General features: G+C 36.3%; 1 protein-coding gene across 1 annotated transcript in view; it reads right to left on the reverse strand.

Moving 5' to 3' along the window:
* Positions 1-6,730: 6,730 nt before the first annotated feature.
* TMPRSS11D (transmembrane serine protease 11D) overlaps positions 6,731-22,566 on the reverse strand; it is a 70,042-nt gene continuing 54,206 nt past the window's right edge. Inside the window, exons 5-10 of the mRNA XM_030760127.2 lie at positions 21,708-21,862; positions 18,379-18,417; positions 15,531-15,708; positions 12,916-13,175; positions 11,659-11,801; positions 6,731-7,860 (exon numbers count right to left, since the gene is read on the reverse strand). Of these exons, the coding sequence (XP_030615987.1) occupies positions 7,699-7,860; positions 11,659-11,801; positions 12,916-13,175; positions 15,531-15,708; positions 18,379-18,417; positions 21,708-21,862 (937 nt within the window). The 3' untranslated portion in view covers positions 6,731-7,698. The remainder of the gene's footprint in view (positions 7,861-11,658; positions 11,802-12,915; positions 13,176-15,530; positions 15,709-18,378; positions 18,418-21,707; positions 21,863-22,566) is intronic.

Raw genomic sequence — 22,566 nt, forward strand, 5'->3', positions numbered from 1 at the left:
TCAAGAAATCTTCTGTTTACAAACAAACAAAACACACAACCTTTTATTAAACCATTTTTATTATTTCAAGTACAATTATTTAACCTGAATCATTTAACGTGAATAATTTAACTCTGAATCATTTGATCTGGCCTCTTGTTACAAAATGGGATTTTATGTATCTTTTTATTTTACCCTCAAAAACTTATAGTTTAGGAAAATTAACTAATTGTGGAAGAAAGAGAATCGAATATTTGAATAGTACCATGCACATTAGAAATGTTTAAGTATAGTAACAATGTTAACGCTAATAGGCGATCCTGCTAGATCTTTAAAATTCAAATAAAAACAAGTTTTAAAAGATTAGTGTGGATCATGAACAGAAAGAAAATGCTTTTTTTCTGCTGTCATGATATATACCTTAAAAAAAGAGTTTCATATATTTTCTTCAAAGATTCTTTCCTGAATGACCTGAGAATTATAGATTGCTTCCCCTCACCATGTCTGGAATGCCCACAGATGTTCTGCATCAGAGATGTGAGAAACAATACACATATGGGAAAGCATGTAAAACATAAACGTACAACTTAATGGCTTGCTATAAAGCATATATCCATTGAAGTTTACTAACAAACCAGCCTTTCCCTTTGTGATTACAATTCCACCCTTCTCCTCTAAAGGTAAATATTGTCTTGTATTTTTTGGTAATAAATTACTTGCTTTTTTAAAAAAATAGCTTTTAATGAGTAAGAATGAATTCCTAAACAATGTAGACCTTTAAACAAATAGTATAGTATGCATTCTTTAGTGACTGGCTTCTTTTGTTTAACTTTGTGTTTTTTAAAGTTCAGCCTTGTTGTTAGGTGTGACTCTAGTCCATTCATTTTTGTTGCTGTATTGTATTCCATTGTATGAATATAACAAGATTTATTTATTCATTTTATTGTTGATGGACATTTGGTTGTTCCACTGTTTGGCTATGAAGAATAATGCTGCTTTGAATATTCCTGCACATGTGCACCCATTTCTAGAGTATTCACTTTGGAGTAGAATTGCTAGATCATAGGATATGCATATGATATCCTTTATTTGATAATGCTAATTTTTTTCCAAGTTAAAGCAATTTACACTCCTCCATCCTTACCAGTGCTTGATATCCTCAGACTTTCCATTTTTATCCATTGGTAAGTGTGTAGTTGTGATATATTACAGTGGCTTTATTTTACATTTCCTTATTTCTAATAAGCTTGAGCCCCTTGTCTTACATTTATTGGCCATTTAAATTTCTCTTTTGTTCTGATATGCCTGTTCCAATCATTTGTCCATTTTTCTATTGAGTTATCTTTTTCCTTTTGATCTGTAGTCATTCCCTACACATTCTAGATACAAGGTATTTGTCATGTGTATTGCAAATATCTTCTCACTCTCATTTTACCTTTTTATTCCTTAATAGTGTCTTTTGAATAGAAAGTTCTTAATTTTAATAAAATCAAATTTAACTTTCCTTTAAATCCCATTTTGTTCTGATACTAAAATCACTCTTTCATCTTCTTTAGATATCAAAATATATCTTGATCATTAAGATATTTCCTTATATTTTCTAAAAGCTACATTTCCCACTCCCTCTTCTAGTCATCCAATATGGCTTTTGTCTCCTACTTCCCTGAAATTGTAAATGCCATCAGATAGAATTTCAGGTCTCAATCCCTCCCCTGAGCTACAGATGTGCGTTCATAGTTGTTTACCTCACCTTATTGCTTGCAAATTTCAAAACGTAACAGATTCAGAAATAAACTGTTATAGTTTCCCCACACCCCAAACTTGCTCCTCCCAAATTTCCTATCTCAGTGGTTCAGGCCCAAAATTTGAGTCAACCTAGATCTCTTCCTTTCCCTCAGTCCCTAAATCTAGTCTATTAGAAATTCCTGTTGTTTCTCCCTACAAATATTTTCTGAATTCCACTATTTGTCACCATCTTCACCATCTTGTTAGCTCCTTAATCCAAGTCAGTCCCATCTTTTCCCTGGATTACTGCATTAGTCTTCTGACTCATCTCCCTTCTTTTGTCCTCTTGTAGCTCTTTCTCTTAGGGTAGCCAGCGTTACCAAACCAAGTTCATTTGCCTGATGCACAGCAAGTCAAATGTGGAGACTGCAGAGGGTTGCAGCAGAGAAAGGGTGTATTTGTTGTTGAACTCAAGTTTGTGTGCCTGATGCTCAGTGAGACCAAACAAGCTGACACATTGGAATTTGAGGCAGAGAAAGGTTTATTGCAAGGGCCAAGCAAGGAGTATGGGAGGCTCATGCCCCAAATACCCAAATTCCCCAGTAGTCTTCTAGGAAGAATTTTTTTTTTAAATTTATTTATTTTTGCTGTGTTGCATCTTTGTTTCTGTGCGAGGGCTTTCTCTAGTTGTGGCAAGCAGGGGCCACTCTTCATTGCGGTGCGTGGGCCTCTCACTATCGCGGCCTCTCTTGTTGTGGAGCACAGGCTCCAGACACGCAGGCTCAGTAGTTGTGGCTCATGGGCCTAGTTGCTCCACGGCATGTGGGATCCTCCCAGACCAGGGCTCGAACCCACGTCCCCTGCATTAGCAGGCAGATTCTCAACCACTGCACCACCAGGGAAGCCCTGGGAAGAATTTTTAAAGACAAATTTAGGGGGAGGGCTGCAGGATGCATGATTGGTTGGTGGTGAGGTATCAGGGTGGTGGTCCATGAATCTCAGTCATCAGCCTTCTGGTTCTAAGTGGTCTGGGGTCAATGTGCTTATGCTCAGCCTGAAGTTACCAACCTCCACCTGGGTGAGGGCTTTAGTTCCTGTCAAGGAACTCAAAGAAAAGTATCAGATTGTTGTGTATGTACTTTGAGGAGGAACTAGTATTCTACTTTATCACTGCACAGTTTTCTCTTCGCTGCTTTCCTTTGTTTCTGTATTCCCTAACCTCCCTAATTAGTAACTGTTTGAATCTGCTCTTTGGAAATCAGGGAAGGCCTATGAGCAAGAAACAGAGGGGACATGGTAAGACTTTTGTGCTAGGAGGACCCCATAGGGTCCTTCTCAGTGTCAATCCCCCGTTTTCTTTGATACTTCTCAATCTTGAGGGGGAATAGGTATGGGGCAAAAAAGGGAACAAGTTTTGGATAGAGAGGTTAATCATAAACTCAGCAGAGGAACTCAGCTTTAGGGGGACTGTTTCATATTTATGAGACAGCCAAGTGAGGAGATGGGAGAACAAAATCTCAAATCGGCCTCCCCAAAGGGAGGAGGGAGAGGCTTGGGATATTTATGGGATAAAGAAGCAGGGTGGTCTGAGGTGTGGGGAGCATGGGGAAAGATGATTGGAAATAAGAAAAAGGTGAGGTAATCATGGTGCTGCACAAGTGTAACTAAGCTACAGGCTTCTTCACAGAACTCATGGTCAGAAAATGGTGGGGTTGGCATGTTCTGAGGGTGCCAGAACACCTAGCCCTCTGACATTAAAAAGTCACCAAGTGGTCATTCAGGCATGCGCAGTTGGAGGGTCAGTGGTCCCAACCAGTCTTAATTGGCTGGAGCTTGAACTGGACACAACTTGGGCAAACATCTTATTGTTTAGGTTACATGCCACTTGGAGGGCATGCACGTTTTTGTAGTAACAATTAAAGGGAGCTTGATTAGTGAAGGCAGGTTACAGGTTTAACGGATCTAACTGATGATTAACCTTGGTTTCACCAGTTTAATCTTTAGAAAATAGAAAATTGATCATATAATTTCCCTTCAGAATTTTGCCTTCACATTTAGAATAAAATAAAAACTTCTTTAGATGGCCCCCACGCTTATTTCTTCAACCTCTTCTAACACTAGTCTCTCTTATATTAGTTTTGCTCTAGCCGCATTGACTTCTTACTGTTCCTCAAACTCACAAACTTGTAGTCACCTCAGGACTTTTACACTTGCTTCTTCCTCTGCCTTTCTTGTTCTTTCCTTGAAGTTGACTTGGCTAGCCTACAATAGTGCCTGGCAAATTGTCAGTGCTCAAAAGCTATTGATAAACAAATGAATGGGTAAAAAAATGAATGGTTAGATGGATGAATTTTGCAGGGAGAAAACCTTTATTAATATTATATCAACAGATTTTTATTGCATAAGTAATTTCAGTCTAAGTTGTATGATTGGAGGTAGGAAAATGCCTGAGCTCTGTCTGCTTTTTGAATTAATTTCTCATTTCATTCAGTTCTCTTTTTCTCCAGAATGGTTTTCTACTTAATTTGAATTTTGATCAGTTTGATTTCTTTGCTCTTGATGATTTGTTTCATGGTTGTGAACCAGATTAAACAAACAGATATCCTAATATGCTGAAATTCTTCTTTTTCTCAGATGTTATGCTCCCTCAAAACTATTTGCTTATCATGGGTAGAATCTTAGTCTGGAAATCACCATGGAAATAGTCTGCTTTTAAGCCTGACCCATTGCAGAAATCTTCTAAAACATTTCTTCAGGTTATTATCCAGCTTCTGCTTAATTATCTCTCATGATAAGAAAACTGTTCCTTCAAAAGACAGCTGATTCTTACAGAAATGAATCACTAGAAATGTAGGGGAGTGGGGATGATCTGTTTTCCCCAAAGGAGATTAATTAAACTGATTAGAAGCAGAATGGACTGGATTTTGAGATTTGGATTATGTGGACATAAAAAATTGTATTTTGGCTCTGTTTGAAGATTAATGTTTAGCAAATAGGAAAATAGGAATTGAATTGTATAAATGAGAGCTTGTGACATATTTAAATAAATAACCTGAGGAGTTCTTAGCTCCCTTCTCTCTAACCACACAGTAATTAGTATTGTTCATGGCAAATTGATGGTCTGGAAGACTCACTTTTGATATTATTATATTTTCCCTGAGTCTTCTAGAACTACCCCCTTTTTTTGTTATCCTATAATAAATATCCTACTCTTTATCATTGCCTCCGTTATATTATATTTCTGTCATACAATATATTGAGTGTCTTAAAGGCAGGGACTATGTCTTGTTTATCTTAGTTTTATTAGTGTATAGTAGAGAGTAGTATAGTAGAGAGCCTGAAATATATAGGGCTCAATAAATTTGCTAAATGAATGATCTACACTCTGTAATTAAGACTTCCCAGGAGTGAAACAGTCAATTGCTTGCTCTAAACTTTCTTGAATAATTCCCTTTTTATTAGCTCTGTTGACTATTTTAAACTCAGGAGTATTTAGTTTGAACATCAAATATTCACTTTGTTTGCCATTTAAAAAAATTGGTTCATCTGTGTGTTTTCTCTATGATGAAAAGGACTCTCCCTCGTATTAATAACTCTTCCTGGCACTGAATTAAGGTTCTAGAATGTTTCTTCCAGAGTTTCCAGAATGATTTTTTTAAGAACTGAAAAGATTTATGAATCACCATGCCTTCCATAAATATTCAAAATTGCTTTCATGGAGTTACTTAGCTATCAAGAAGATAGATCTCATCAGAACATTAAAAAAAATCTCTTAAAATAGGTGTTCTTCTGGTGTTCAAATATCTTTTCATAAAACTATGAATATTTACTATTTTATTTTCAATAAATAATTGAATTTGCTCTATTTTCTGCTAAATAAGTATGTTCCTTTATATAGCGTTCAATGTGTAGAAATAAACTAGTATGTTTATGATTATGTGAAGGCACATGCACACACATACAAACACACCAACACACCCATACACAAACACACTCCCCTGAGGCTTACTGTGAATGGCCAGTTTAATATTGTCCTCACAGGGTGCAACCAGGGAGTTTCAAGCTGGACGCTTGCCTTAGTTACAGAGCTTGATTATAAGGCAGCAGAAAGTGCCAAGCCTTCAGAATCTAGTTGGCCATTCTATTGTTTGAGAACCAGTTAAATAAATTGTTTTGGATTGTCCTTCGTAAGTCATAACTTCCGTAAATACTTAGGCAGAGAAATGATTTTAAAATAGTTTATTTGAAGTAAGGTATACCAATGATTTATTTGTACATTTCACAGAGTTGGTTAAATTTTCAACTTCTGTAAAGTAAGTGATTTCAGTGTAGGTCTCTTCACAGTTTTACATGAGGAAATACAAGACGTTTTCATCACAATGCATGTAGTTGTTCTGATACCCAGGTGTCATAAGTTAGCTTTTAGAATGAGGAAGTTCTGACACATAGATGATCATGCATAAGCAAACTTTAACTCTGCTAGAATCCCGTAAAAATTCAGTAACAATCATAATTCAGACTGTATAAATTGCTGTGCCATTAAATGTTAATAAATTTTATTTGTGTTCTTTTGGTGTGTGTGTGCGTGTGTGTGTGTGTGTGTGTTTAAGGGAGGGAGGGCAGGAGAGAGGGAGAAAGAGAAAGAAGGAGAGAGAGAAAAGTTTCTTCATTAAGATAATTTTATTGAAATTAAGCTATTTAACTTTTTGGGTTTTTTTTGCAAACCAACTCTTCCCATTCCCCCCCCCGCCCCCATGGAGGCGATAAATTCTCTCATTCACATAGATAAAGAATATTTTAAATAAAAGTTATCATGAAAATTATAATTCTTTGGGTCTCTGGTGAGGAGTGAATATTCTAGCTTTGATCGTAAATGCCTGAAATTCATTGGTTAGTTCCTATGGGAGCATGTTCTTACAGGGTAATTAAGACTGCTGTAGGACTGTACAATGACTTCGTACTTGTACTTTTAGGGCGTAACGCCTCCTATAAAATATTAAGTAACCAGAAATTTAAAAAAATAGTATTTTTCTTTTCTTTTTTTTTTTACATCTTTATTGGAGTATAATTGCGTTTTACATTGTTGTGTTAGTTGCTGCTGTATAACAAAGTGAATCAGCTATACGTATACATATATCCCCATATCCCCTCCCTCTTGAGTCTCCCTCCTACCCTCTCTATCCCACCCTTCTAGGTAGACACAAGGTAACGAGCTGATCTCCCTGTGCTTTGCGGCTTCTTCCCACTAGCTATCTATTTTACATTTGGTAGTGTATATATGTCCATGCCACTCTCTCACTTCGTCCCAGCTTACCCTTCACCCTCCCCGTGTCCTCAAGTCCATTCTCTACGTCTGCATTTTTATTCCTGTCCTGCCCCTAGGTTTTTCAGAACCATTTTTTTTTTAGATTCCATATATATGTGTTAGCATATGGCATTTGTTTCTCTCTTTCTGACTTACTTCACTCTGTATGACAGACTCTAGGTCCATCCACCTCACTACAAATAACTCAATTTCCTTTCTCAAAATATAGTATTTTTTTTGTCTCATACTGTTCTGTCTTAAATGTTATCTACAACTTCTTTCTTTGCAGGTTTGTATACTTTGAACATTTATCAGCTTTGATGAGACTTCCACAGAGGAAACTCCTCTGACCTTGCAGACTTGTGCAGTTTCCTTTAGTTTCCACTCTCAGGGTATCTGTTTCTCTCACTACTAGCATTTATGTTATCACAAGTATAGTATAATTGTTACCTCTATAACTAGTTTACAGTGTTCCCCCTGGCACATTACCATGCAACATTCATATAATTTTCTTGAGCAATATAAAACCCATAGTAACAGCTAAAAGTTAAATAGTATTTAATCTTCAGTATTTATGTAACAGAATGTTAAAATAGAACACTTTGTTTCTTTTTGCAGCTGAAAAGTTTTAGAATTTTAGACAGGCACAACTGCATTCAGACTCTGCAACAGAGATGTTATTTATTGCACTAGATCCCAGCGTGTTGGTTTATCCATTCACGGTAGGCTGTCACTCGAGTATACACCCCTGGCTTATCTGGCAGAGCACACTGATCCCCCCAGCTTACTATCCCCACGAGGAACCAGAGCTGCCGTGCGTCTTCTTGTACTAGTGGGCCACCAGAGTCCCCCTGAAGGAAACAGAAAGATTGATTATTTAAGTGTGAAAACAATGCCAAAGTATTGAGTTTACTTCTATGGCAGTAGAAGTCACATCCAGTATGACAGTAAAGTTATTCTGACATTTCCTGTTGAAATACTAAATACCAAGTCACGCGAAAATTAACAAAATCTTCCAAGTACACGTGTTGCTCCTTCAGCAACTGTGAGAAGATGAGAAGCATATTTTCCAGACTCCACCAGTCTGCTACTCATTCCAGGCTCACCTCCTTCAGGGGGCCATCCCTCACCTGCACCTTTCCTCCCCACTGTCACCACTTCCAGCTTTGGGCTAGATTAGTTTTTCACTGCCTGCATTCCCACATCCTGTGGGTACTTTCACTGCTGCTTCATTATTTTGTACGTGCACATTTGTGTGCCTGTTTGAACTTACTCCCACTGGATTAGCTCCCCTAGTTGTAGCAGCTGCACATCTCTGCAACTCTCATTGCATTTATGATACTTGTTCAGTGTCTGTTTTTCAGGCTTTACTGTAAGGTCCATAAGGGAAGGGGGCATACATATTCTGGACACTGCTATATGCTAAGCCTCTAGCCCAAAGGAAATGCTAAGAAAATGTCTGTTGAATGAATAAGTTTTTAGAAATTTCACTTATCTTCCTATTCATAGCACAATGCATGGTGTTTGATATACAGTGTATCAAAAAGTATTCTTTTGGTGAATAATAGAAATTTATATGGCAATGAGTAAAACACTCCGTATGAAATATTTACCAGCAAATTATAATAATAAGCCAACCAACTAAATATTTGTGCATGTAATAATCTATTTGGGGAGAAAAGTTAGGATATCTTACATGCTGTATAATGGGTTAAGTCTGTGGGTTCTGGAGTTAGCATAGGTTTGAATCCTCTACTTACTAGCTATATGATTTTCAGTAAGCTACTTAATAGCCCTTTGTACCTCAGCTTCCTCATCTGTAAATAATATTTTAATGTGTTTAAATGAGTTTAACATGCATAGCAATCTGAGTATAGCCTGGTAAATAGTACTAATAAAACTCAGCTGTTATCACCAAGTATGCTTCTAGAATAGTTTGCTGTTCATTTGACTGCTCTTAATAGTAGCTAGTTCTTCCATGCCTACTTAATTACTGGTTTAGATGGGGAGGAGGGTTAGTGTCTGAATTACCAGCTTGATAGCAAGCACTGCATGGAGGTGATTGGCATCTGCCTCCTTTAGATGTTGCACATGTGCTCCAGTTTATCAGTTCTCAGCACTCTCCCATCATTGTGTTTTTCTTCTACTTCTTCTATAGTAAGAGATTTCTTTGCATAATGTCTTACCAAGAGTGGGCAAGCAAATATTAAACTAAGTGGGACATGTAATTTTTCCTATATCTGGGCAGCTTCACTGCCTGATTGGGCAGATATCTGAGCCTGTGGTCTCTCTTCTAGACCATAGACTTGCTGAGTTCAGGTGATACTGTGTAAGCACAGAGTCTGGCACATAAAAAGCAAATAATGCAATTAAAAAAAATAAATGAACAAAAACAAACAGGATCTCATAAGCTCTTATGTAAAGTGCTATTTTTTTGAGGCATAAACTCTATGTATTATATATAGTATTTCAGCTAAAAATCAGTGAGACCCAGAGTGGAACACACAGGAAAGTTTCATGGTGAGTTATGGCCTGAACTGAGCTTGGAGGAAGAGCAGAATCTGTATATGCAGAAGGTAAAGTGTATCATGAGTAAAGCATGAATAAACACCCTTTTATATCTCATGTATATTCTTAAGTCAGTTCTAATTAATGCTGTTAGTAGATCTGAAATTATCGTGTAAAGGTTTGTTGCTTACTTGATTGGTGAATTCTTTGTAAAACTACTATGAAAGTTGAGAATTTGTTGTTACAGGGCTAGCAATAGAAAAGAAGAAAATGGGAAGGGGAACAAGAAGCATTCCCTACCATCAAGACATCTCCACTTAAAGTGAATAAAAACCAGTGGGTAATTAACAGTGTCTTGAAAATTGATAAACAATTCCCCTCCACCCCCACACAGCTTGTAGTCAAGAAAAATGTTTCATTTTGGGGAAATGGATTGGGGTCTTTGCCAAAACTATGTAAGAACTACTACTTATCCTCTTTTTCAAGAATGTAAGCACTAAATATAAAAGTCAGCAATGTTTAAGGAAAGAATAAACCTCATTTTTCTGCTTATGATTCAGTCAGGAAAGCAGTAGCAGATTCATCAAGAAGACAGATTGGGGCTTCCCTGGTGGTGCAGTGGTTGAGAGTCCGCCTGCCAGTGCAGGGGACACGGGTTCGTGCCCTGGTCTGGGTAGATCCCACATGCCGCGGAGCGGCTGGGCCCGTGAGCCATGGCCGCTGAGCCTGCGCGTCCGGAGCCTGTGCTCCGCAACAGGAGAGGCCACAACAGTGAGAGGCCCGCGTACCAAAAAAAAAAAAAAAAAAAAAAAGAAAACAGATTGATTTTTCTTAATTCCAAAAATGTAATTTTGGATACTAAGTAGTTGTTGCTGTTACTGTATGGGGTTGGGTTTCAGACATAGGAATAAAATCTATTAAAAAATATAACCACATCAGTTGTTTAGATAGTTTAATTAAAAATTTAGTATTAAAATCTTATTCTAAGAGAAAAACAAATACTGTATGCTAATGCATATATATGGAATCTAAAAAAAAAAAAGTACCGGTGAACTTAGTTGCAGGGCAGGAATAAAGAGGCATAGAGAATGGACTTGATGACATGGGGTGGGAGGGCGAAGCTGGGCCGAAGTGAGAGTAACATCAACATATGTACACTACCAGATGTAAAATAGTTGGCTGGTAGGAAGCAGCAGCATAGCACAGGGAGACCGGCTGTGTGCTTTGCGATAACCTAGAAGGGTGGGATAGGGAAGATGGGAGGGAGGCTCAAGAGGGAAGGGATATGGGGACACGTGTATGCATATGGCTGATTCTCTCTCTTTGTTGTGCAACAGAAACTAACACAGTATTGTGAAGCAATTATGCTACAGTAAAGATCTATTAAAAATAAATAAATAAATAGCAACATACCTTCCAAAAAAAATCTTATTCTAATTACATTAGAGTAAGAATTCATATTTATTGTTAGTGTTTTTATATTTGGTTGAAAATTACAAAGTAGATCTAAATAGTTTTTTCTTTTCCTTCATTAGTGCTATTTAACAATTATGGGAGCTATGGTGACTCAGGTAACTAAGCTCTTTGTATAATTTTTTTATCTTCAAGGTGCTGATATTCAGGTGTTATTTATATTTTTAAAATCAATTATCTACAACTCTTAGATGAGTGATTTATTTAAGTCTTCATAGTAGAAGGTTGAGGTGAAAGTTATTGATGTCAGTGATCATGGTCTAGGTTGACAACAACAGTAGAAATAGTTGAGATAGCTGAGCTTTCTTGCTTAGTGCGTGCCTGACATATTTAATCTCCATCTAATCTTTAGTGGTACCTAAAAAGTTAGATACTATTCTTATCCCAATTTTATAGATGAAAGGATTGGTAATAGAGGTTAAGGAATTCAAACCCGGGTCTGTCTCGTTCTTGAGCTTGATAGTTAACCACTTTGCAACTTGGCTTCTCAGAATCAGTGTTTCATGATAGATCAACTTCATATAAGAATCTGTAAAATCTAGACCATACATTTTTAGAGGATCAGGGCTCTGTATTATAATGATACCTTTCTGTCTATCACAATATGACATGCTAGTAAGTGCTTATAAACTTGGCTGATGACGTGGATAACATTGTCTTGAACTTACCTGGCATGCATCCACTCCACCTTGAGATAGTCCAGCACATAGCATTCCAGGCAGGATGGCTCCATTATAACTAGATGGTGCATTACAGACATTATTACTTATTATATTGACCCGTGCTTGTTGTAGGTCTGGAACTGGGCTGCCTGTTAAGTATAAAAGCAGAATGAAAATGGACTTCAGGGTAGATAACTTAATGATTGTATGGTGAATATAGGAAGGAATAATTGTACTCCAAACATTATCTCTTATTCAGCAAAGAAGGCTATTGAAAATGTACTAGTAGTTTTTTCTCAGCAAAGATTTCCATAGTAGAGATGGATTACCCCTTTACATAGAGTGGTTTTTTTCTTTTTTTGCTTTAGGTTTGTGATACAGTGCCCCTTAGACCTTAAGAGGGAGAAAAAATTTGCTTACTTAAAATTGACTAGTAGATTTTGAAATATCCACTGACTAACTTTGAATTAGAAAATTAAATATTAATTAACCTTTAATATAGTAACAAAAGAGAAACAAATCTTGTTTCATGATTAAAGAATGAATTTATTTTATATTGATATTCCTTCAATATGGCACTGCCGTTTTTGTGATTGGCACAGATTTTATTTACTACACCAGATTACTTTGGGCCATGAAAACACAATGAAATATTTTCTAGGACAATTCAGCCTTAGTTTTGTTTCTTGGAGACATGATCTACAAAATAGTTAGAAACCCATGGATATTGTTAATGCTATCCTTCCACTCCCTAGCTGATACTCATTTTCCCCTTGGCTATATTTGCTCTTTCATGTCACCCTTATTTCTTTTTCTCATTTTATTTGCTTCATAAATAAGTGTGAACAATACTTATGTACACACAGAGTTTCTTGTTCTGAAGGCAGGATTTCTTTCACTTCAGAATACCTTAAAACCCTTAGAGAATACCTATCTAAATCCTCTTATAAATTTTAAAAATTTTCTTTATAGGGGAGCCATTCAAGTCTGTAGAGTCTCTGGATCATGGAAGAACTCATGTTTCTGTATCACTTGCTTTTACATTTTCGTATTACTGTGTGTGAGAATTCTGTATAGTTTCTAGGGACATTGCTTTGATTTGCTGAAGGAACTCTAGTTAGATCTTAGGATGACCAGACTGTAGCATGGTTCTGTCCATAGAACCTACCCTTCAGGTGTTCCTTAATTAAAAAAAAATGCGTACTAGCAAGTACCAGGAGATATTGCTGTTGTTTTTGTTTTATTTTTTCCTGAGATACTCACCGCTGTATCTTTGAGAGCCCCATCCTGTTACATAAGCAGGGGAACCAGGTAGAATATTCTGGCTAGCATCTGGGAGGCACACTGTACGGATATTTCTGGTAAAGGTGACTTCTCTATCAAGTTGTAGAAGTGCAATATCATTTTCATGAGTTCCAGGTTTATAATTGTTATGGATTAAAATAGTCCTTATTCCTCTTCTCTCTTTAGGAAATATTGTGGAAATACCAAAGGTGACAGTCCATTGAAGAGTATCAGAGCGGCTAAAAATATGAAAACATGTTATTTGAATAGAGAACTTGTGAGAATTTCAAATATTTGGTTTTTGTGTTTGTCCCCTCCACCCCCAATCTAGAAAGTATTCGACCAACATTTCTTTGTGATCTATTTCTGTAATTCTTTACTGGCACAATGAGTGATCATTTGTCTAAAGAAACAGAAATATTTTAGAAAACATATCTTGGGGTGATGAACGTCCTGGTGTTCCATTATTCCAATAAAGATATACTGACACTTTGATGAACACTAGTATAACACAAAACTTTTCTTTGATTTCTCCCTTTTCTACATCCTTCCATTCAAGCAACTAAGAAGTCTGAAATAATGTTCACTTTAGTTTTAACTCTTTCCTTCCAACTGTTATTTTTTTCCTTTCCTTTAGCCAGAAGTTCCATTTAAATAGTAGTGATGATAAGGGGCTCCTTGTCTTACTAATTGATGAATGATTTTTCTGTACTAAGTGTGATGCTTCTTGAAGATTTTGGGGTGTGTGTGTGTGTATGTATTGATACAGAGAGAGAGAGAGAGAGAGAGAGAGCGAGAGAGAGAGAGAGAGCGAGCACTAATATAAAAAAAATATAAGGCATTATCTTGCTGACCTAGGAATAGGGACTTTTTAGCCAAACTCCCAAAATACAAACCATACAGTTAAGAATGGATGAATTTCATGAGATCAAAATTAAGTGTATCATATATAGAGAACAAACTAATGGTTACTAGAGGGAGAGAGAGGGGGTAGGGGCAAGATAGGTCTAGGGGATTAAGAGGTACAAACTATTATATATAAAATAAATAAGCTACAAGGATATGGTACAATGCAGGGAATATAGCCAACATTTTATAATAAATGGAGTATAACCTTTAAAAATTGTGAATTACTATACTGTACACCTATAGTGTATAATATTGTGTATCAACTATACTTCAATAAAAAGTATGTAGAATAAAAAATAAAAGACATAAAAAACTGAAAAAATTAACTGTACCATAGACATATTTATCAGATGAATGAGAAAAGACTTGCAACGTTTAATATCTAAAATTTTTGTAGAATATACAGAAGTCTGTAAACCAGCAATAAATGGAGGGAGAAACCATTATACAATGAGCAAAAAATATTAATAGGCATTTCATGGGAGAAGCCCAAACAGCCAGTAGACATATGAAAAGATACTCAAACTCACTAATAAGCAGAGAAATGGAAATTATAACAATAATGAGCATCTAATGTATATTCATAAGAATGACAAAAAATTGAAAAAGAATAGTATTGTGTTGGTGAGAAAGAAGTTTGAACTCTTTTGCATTGCATGTGAAGATGTAAAATTCTGGAAAGCATTGTAGTGTATTTAGCACACTGTATATATACTTCTGGGTATGTATGTCAGAGAAATTCTTGAAGGTTTATAGAGAGGCACATATGAAGGCATGAGAGAAAGTGTATATGTGCTGCTCTTTGTGGCAGTGGGAAGTTGGAGCAACCTAGCTGGATGAAGGGATATGGTGGATGCAGTGGTGGACCAGATTAAAATTCCCAGGATTGAGCAAAAACAGTAAGGAAACAGTAAGGAAATATGAGACTTATACACAATGCCACTTATATAAGACACACACACACACCCCCCAAAGGTTTTGCAGGTAACTGCATATTTAAAGACATGTCAAATATTTGTGTGAGGCCTATGGGGGCAGGGAAGGTAGTAGTAGTGGAATACAGGTATGACAGGAGAAAAATAAAAGGAGAGAAAGGTCTTGTATGAACTGATGAAAATAAGGATCTATGAATTGGAAGGTTGATTAATGCAACATGCTTTTAAGGTTGAATAAAAGCCAAATGTAACCAAATAATTTGAGGGTTTTGTGGAGTTTAGATAGTGGAGTTACACGGAAAATAGAAATTATATATCCAGGAGATACTTTCATGAGGTACAGTAGCTTGCAAAGGAGTAAATGCTAGTTAAAAATTCTAAAGAAAAAATATTTGACAACAAGAAAATACATGAATTTTTATGTTAAACTTCTTTTGCCTCAATGTCTTTATAGTGAAGATTTTAAAAGATACTCTTCTTTCTTTCTTCCCTGTCAGCCTCCCTCCCTCCCTCCCTTCCTTTCCTTTCTTTCAGCAAATGAATAAGAGCATGGTTTTGGAATCAGTTGAATTTAGATTTGAATCTTGGCTGTGTCGCATATTGGCAGTGTTATTCAGGGCAAGTTATTTAATATCGCTAATCAATTTTTTTATGCATAAAATGTGATTGATTGATACCCTCTAACACAGATGTAACTATTAATTGAGACAACTAAGGTATGCCAAGATGGGTAGTTAACTGTGGTCTTACCTTCTGAAGCAGTGAGCTGCTGTCAGGATCCACTCTTTACTGATGAAGACACCTCCGCAGTGGTGAAGATTACTCCACTGTAAACTGACTTGCCATGGCCAGTCTCCTTCCTTAGCTTTAGTGCCTCCTATGATTCTCTCAGCAGACAATGATATTAGGTCTGGACGGACCCCACATTCTAATGGGAAAAGGGAATTAATGTGCTGAGAAGATCATGATTCTTACACTTGGCAGATGTTTTAAGAATTTCACCATCATTTATGACTTTTATGTCTCTTATGTATTCTTTCCCACGACATGCTAGGCTTTCCAAAAGCATGATCAATATGTTATATTTTTAGAGTACTTATGTGACTATTGCCTATAGACTGCATTTTTAGAGAACATTGCTGAACTTAATTGGCATGGAGGTTTCAAATTCTGGAGCAGCTTCAGAGTTCTCTGGAATTCCTCATGAGTGGGGGTTAAGATAGGTCAGTGCTGGAGGCACCAGTTCAGGCCACAGGTTCTCTGGGAAATTTCCATCTTCTCAGTAGCCTTGCTACTCAAAGTGTGGTCTGTGGATCTGCAGCACGGGCCTCCCCTAGGAACTTGTTAGAAATGTTGGCTCTGTGTAGAAACAACCTAAGTGTCTGTCAGTAGATAAGTGGATCAAGAAATAGTGGTATATATGTGCACATAAGCATGCACACAAGCATGCACACACACACAGGAATGTTATTCAGCCTTAAAAAAGAAGGAAATCCTGTCACTTGCAGCAACATGGATGAAACTGTAGGGTATTGTGCTAAGGGAATTTTCCAGACAAAGACAAATACTGCATGGTATCACCTATATGTGGAAATTAAAGTTGAACTCCTAGATACAGTAGAAAGTGGTGGCCAGCGGGTTGGAGAAATAGGGAGAGTTTGGTAAAAGGGTATAAACTTTCAGCTGTAAGATGAATAAGGTCTGAGAATCTAATGTATAACATAGTGACTATAGTTGACAACAGTGTATTGTATAATTGAAATTTGCTGAGAGTAGCAAATTTGCTTGAGTTCTCGCTAAAAACATAAAAAAGGAGGGAGGTGATAAATACATGAGGTGATGAATGTGTTAATTAGCTGGATGAGGGGAATCTTTTCATAATGTATACATGTATCAAATCATGACATTGTACACTTTAAATATCTTGTAATTTTATTTGTCAGTTGTCCCACAGTAAAGATGAACAGCAATGACAAAAAAAAAAATGTTGACTCTCAGACCCACATCAGGGAACAAATCAAAAGCTGCATTTTTTTTCCCTCCAACTTTATTAAGGAATAATTGACAAATATTGATACAATGTATATATATTTAAAGTATACAGTGCGATGATTTGATATACATATACATATACATTGTAGAATGATTACCAAGTTCAAGGTATTTAACACATCTAACACCTCACATAGTTCTCTTTTTTGTGTGTGTGTGTAAGTGTGACGGGAATACTTATGATCTGCTCTCAGCAACTTTCAAGTGTACAATACCATATTACTAACTGTAGTCACCAAGCTGGGCATTAGGTTCTCAGAACTTACTAGAAGCTGTATTTTAACAAGTGATTCATGTGCACAATGAAGTTGGAGGGAAACTGCTCTCATCATGAAGATTCTATAGTGGTAATTCAGTTCATTGTGGACAATTCAGTCCACATCTGTAACTGACTCTATCTCACCAAATGTGCCCTGGAAAAGGAGTTACTTTAGGTCCACAGAATATTCTCGAGGGTATCTGAAGGTTTCTAAGTATCTAGATGAGGTTTATTTAAATATTTTAAGAGAGCCCATGACTCTCTAATGGTCAAAGCTGAAACAGGCTGGAGTGGGCTGGATCACTCAACTCCTCTTAACTCCCACTCCCAGGGTTTATTTTCTCTTGTTTAGTCTATTACTGTTGTTGGTAATAGTGTTGGTAAATCACCACCAACAGTTTCTATTGCTGGACCAGCTCTGAAGTAGTGACATTGCTTCAATAGGACACCATCCAAAGGCATTTTTTCTACCAGATCTCCCAGATAGAGGAGGACTAGACTTCCAGTAAGAATACACATGGAATATAGGTTCCTTTGCTACATTCTCCAACCAAATTCTCTAGTAAATTATTTAAGCACATGTTAATGAAAAAGAAGCATGAATTAAATATATAGTGAAGTTGAAAAACACCCACAGAGGAAGAAGCATTAACTTATAACATCACTTAAGTATGTGAGATAGGCCAGCTATCAAGATATATTGAACTAATTTCTAACTACCTTTTATTAGCCAGAGAAGTAAACTGCTGTTTTCTAAGGGCTATATTTCTGCTATCCTAGCCTGAGAGTATACCTAAGGACATTGGAAAGCAGTGACTTTTCTAATATGTTATAGACATAAAACTCATATTGCTTTTTGTAATTTTTTTTTATTATAGTTTATGATTAACTTAAATCCACAACAAAGCAAGCTATTCTGGTGGTTAGGAGAAGGCATATAAATGATGCAACTAAACATAATTTGCAAGTCTACTGAAATGCTGCCATGGAACCAGGGCAGGAGAAACTTCCCAAAGCTGCCAAGAAAACCTTAAAGAGACCAAACTTGATACAGAGTGGTGGAATGGCATTGCTACTTCTTCCTTCTAAAAGGAGGGGAAAACTTAAACATCACTTCATAGGCCAACAGAATCAGCAATATCTTATCTCAACAACAACCCACACGAGTGAACTAAGAATAAAGATACCATCTCAATGGGCACTGCCTTGGCAAAGGCTACAAATCACTTGAACATTTACTCTTTTTATTTTGGTAAACCACATTTACAAAGTAATTTAAAAGCTTACCTTGAGTTAAAATATCTTCTGTGTCCTGGTGAGTTATTTCTGGTGTTAAAAAAGAGAGAGAGAGTAAGATCAATACAAAAAGGACTGTATACCATTTGACCTTAATTTCTTAACGTGTAGTCCTCAGACAACCATAATCAGAATCATTTAGAGGACTGCTAAAATAGACTCCTTGACTCCATCCAGACCTGCTGAAAGAATCTGAGTCATGGGCTTCAGAAAACTGTTTATAATATTCCCTCAATTTATTGTTTGCACACTAAAGTTTGTGCTTTAATTTCTCATCAAACGCTTAAAAGGTAGTTAAAAGTTATTTAAAAGATATTTCTGCTCTCAAGTCACTCAGTTTACTTGGGAAGACAGCAACATAGTCATGGAGATACAATGTAGTAAATGCTATAAGAGAAGTTAATTTTTCATTTTTTTCTAATATATATTTATGTACATATAAGTATATCTGTATTACTTTACTGATACTATTTGTAGTACTGCAGGTATAACAAAATATAGGGGGTCTGCCATCACATAATTTATAGGTAGAAATTGATCAAGAAATCATTCAAATAAATTTAAGTGTGAAGTAGAGAGGATAAAGGAGAGAGTTACTAGTGATTCTGGTTCACATATGTTATCATGATGAAAATAACATTTGAGTTGTATTTTGAATACCTAAAAGGAGTTTTTCAGGCAGGCAAGAGGTGAAAAGGCATTCCAGATGAGAGATATAGTGGGCACAAATGCATGGAGGTGTAAGATGTTTGTGGAGCAATAAAGTCAGTAGAGCTAATACAAGTGTTGCATGTAGGGAAGTGGTGGGAGAGCACAGAAAGGAAAATATGTTGGTGCCAGATGGTGACAGTTTGTATATTCCAGTTTAATGTCTACTTATAGAACAGTTTTCTCTGCATGTCCTACAGCCATCTCAAACTCAATGTCACCAAATTTTACTCCAAATTTGCTACGTATATTTCCTCCTTTAGTAAATGACACCACTTCCACCAATAGCTAGAAATCTGAAATGGTCTCTAATTCCTCCTTTCTCATCATTTCCCACATCTTATTGCTTTCCAGATTTTGTACCTTCTACCCTCTAACGATCCTTTGCATTAGCACCATCTTCCCCCTCCCTTTGGCTACTACTTTAGTTCATGCTTTCATCATTTGACACCTACTCCCTGCCTCCACTTTTTCCCTTTTTAATGCATCCACCTCTACTTTACCAGACTGACATTTCTAAAAATGTAGATCATATCAGAGTATATTCTTCTCTGCTTGAAATCTTTTAATGAGAAATCAGCTTCTTATTTCCTATAAGATAAATATAAACCTCTCAGACAGGTGTTCATGTTCTCTAAAGTCAACTTAAACAAACTTTTTTGCTGCCAGAAGTTTCACAGGGCTTGGGTATCACACCTGCTTTGTAAGTGTTAGAGGAGGCAGACATCCTTTTGGAGAAAGGAAATAAAAAGAACTGACCATTCCTTTTCATTCTTTGAGCAAGAAAGACTTTATTTCAATACTGGCTCCCCTACATGCTGCCTGTATGCCCTGGGCAATTATCTATCTTTTCTGAGTGGGGACAATAGAAAGATCTATAACATGTGGTTGTTGTGAGGATTAACAAACTGTAATGCATGAGCATCAGCTAGTCAGGAAGGACACAGCCACCCATGGAGCTGGATCAGTGTCTTGGAAGTCCTTGCTGTGCTAAGCATTAATGCTGTAGTTGCAAGGGGAGGAGAGGGGTGGGAGAATTTGGAGGGGTTGGGGAGGCACCTTTGTAGGCCTGGTGCAGTGGTTATTTACCAACAGATAGGAAAGAATTTCAATATTTTAACAACTAGTAAAACTATAACAGGTATTTGCTGATTAACTACCAGTCCAATGTGGGAGCCACCAAAATCCCTTAATTGTGAGCTTATTATGAGGGGAATCATGGTTTCTTAAGCTAGCAGTACATGACAGAGTTGAAGGAGTGTCCTTAAATTCTATGCATATATTAAGTAATTCCTTTTTTTTTTAAAGTCATGCAAAAATATTAATGGAGTACTTATTATGTGCTAGACTCTGGGTAGTAGAAGGACAGTAGGATGAACAAGGCAGACTGGTCCTTGCCTTTAGAAAACTTACAGAGTAGGATGAAGACACAGAAATAATATTGTAGTTTCAATTGTGATAAACGCTGTGAAGGAAAATGAAGGTGTGTATGACAGAGGTAAATAATTTAGTACTGGAAGTTAGAAAAGACTTACATTAGAAAGAAATGATTCAGATGATACTTGACAGATGCAAGGGGGTGATCTAACCTGTGTTATAAGAAACTGGAATAATGTATGCAAAGGCCCTGAGGCAAGAAGGAGAGAATTTTTGCAAACAGAGAAAGTGAAGGTGTGGCCAGATTGTGGTGAATGAGGAAGAGAATGGTATAATAAATGGCTAGAGGGGTAAGTATGAACCAGATCATACAGTGCTTTAGATGAGATCACCATATCATTTATTGTCCAAACCAGAAAACGTAAAGGCTAATATTAATAATGGTTCTTGGTCAATTGGCATGAACCCAGGACTGTCCTGGGTAAACCAGGAAATATGGTATTCTTCTTACATGTGGTGTTTATGTTTTGTTTTTATTTTTGTTTTGTTTTGTGGGAAGCCATGGGAGCTTTTAAGTAAGATTGTATTTATATTTTAAAATATTTCCTTGATCAGTATGTGTACAATACATTGGAAAGGGCCAAGAAAGTATAGAAGCAGAGTAGCTTGGAGGCTAGTGCTGTAGTTCAAGTAAGAAATGATGTTGGCTTAGACCAGAGTGATAGCAATAGGGATGAAAAACAATGGAAATAGATTCCATTCTAGACAGAAGTAGAGAGGATTTTCAGAGAGGAGGTAGGGATATTGTTAAATCTTCTAATTTACTTCTTTATTCTACAAGTATTTACCAGACACCTTCCAATTGCATGCTCTGTTCTCAGGGAGATAGATCCTTAATTAAATTGTTCTCTGACCTCAAACAGCTATTTACCATTCTTATAACATACCTACAAATTGAACATCTGACAGCAACATCCCTTACAAGGAAGATGGAGAGGGAAAAATAATAAAGAATTTTTAGCAAATAAAACTTACTAAATGAATGCTAAATGATTCTTTAAAACTTTAGAATATTTTATATTGGAGAGCTATATATTATAGTTAGCTTCATAATACATTGTTTTCATAAAGTTTAATTCCAAGGGAAAAAAGTCAGTCTCTCATTAAATCGAAACATGAATTAGAACTGGTAGAGAGATATATTGAAATGAAATGGCTAAAAAAATGATACTTGCGTGTTAAGTCAGTTGTGTTCACTGCCAAGTTTCCAGGGTCATTCAGCATTTGTTGTAAAACAGACTCAATTTTCCTTTTCACTGATGGTTCATTGCTATTCCTGGCGAATTTAAATTTCATGACAATATCTCCTATCACATCATTACCACTTTGCCTGAAAAACCATAAAGATATTTTTTAAAATGTATAATTATGATAATTTTCTGTCATTCTTTTTATATACTCTTCTTGATTAAGCATTAAAAACATTACTTAAGAAATTTAACATTAGAACAGATTCACATAACAGTGTTTCTGTATGTAATGATATATCACAATGCTACCCCACAAACACTAGATTTCAGTGCATAGTACACTGTACCCACCATTCAGGATAGCTTGTTTTAAAGTCAGAATGGCAGAGTTTGAACACCAGCTCTGCCATTTACTGTTGGACTTTAGGTAAGTTTTTTGTTTCTTAATCTTTCTGTACCTGTATCCTCACATTAAAATGGGTTATTATGAAGATTATATGAATTAACATATGTAAGACTTTTGGGAAGAGTACATAGCATACAGTAAGTATGCTGTATTAGCTATGGTTAGACTTCACAAATCTTCAAAAAACCCCACTCATCTCATTAAACAAACTTATAAAGAGATGAACTTCCAAGTTTATGTGACTTATAGGCTCAAGTTAATTTTCTGGTACCTACACCCCCTTATCTGGCTACAAAAGCACATTTTAACTTCTGTAGTCATACGTTAAGATTTTTATCTCTGTTTCGATTAACTGTTGATATTTCTCACAAGAACCTTGATAATTTGGCTAAAGGTTATAATTCTCTAAAATCGATATAATATCCATATCCTTCCATG

Source organism: Delphinapterus leucas, unplaced genomic scaffold (assembly GCF_059928025.1).
Source record: "Delphinapterus leucas isolate spDelLeu-1000000601 "Yukka" unplaced genomic scaffold, BTC_Dleu_Yukka2 spDelLeu_asBTCV2_sq60, whole genome shotgun sequence".
Lineage (NCBI taxonomy): Eukaryota > Metazoa > Chordata > Mammalia > Artiodactyla > Monodontidae > Delphinapterus > Delphinapterus leucas.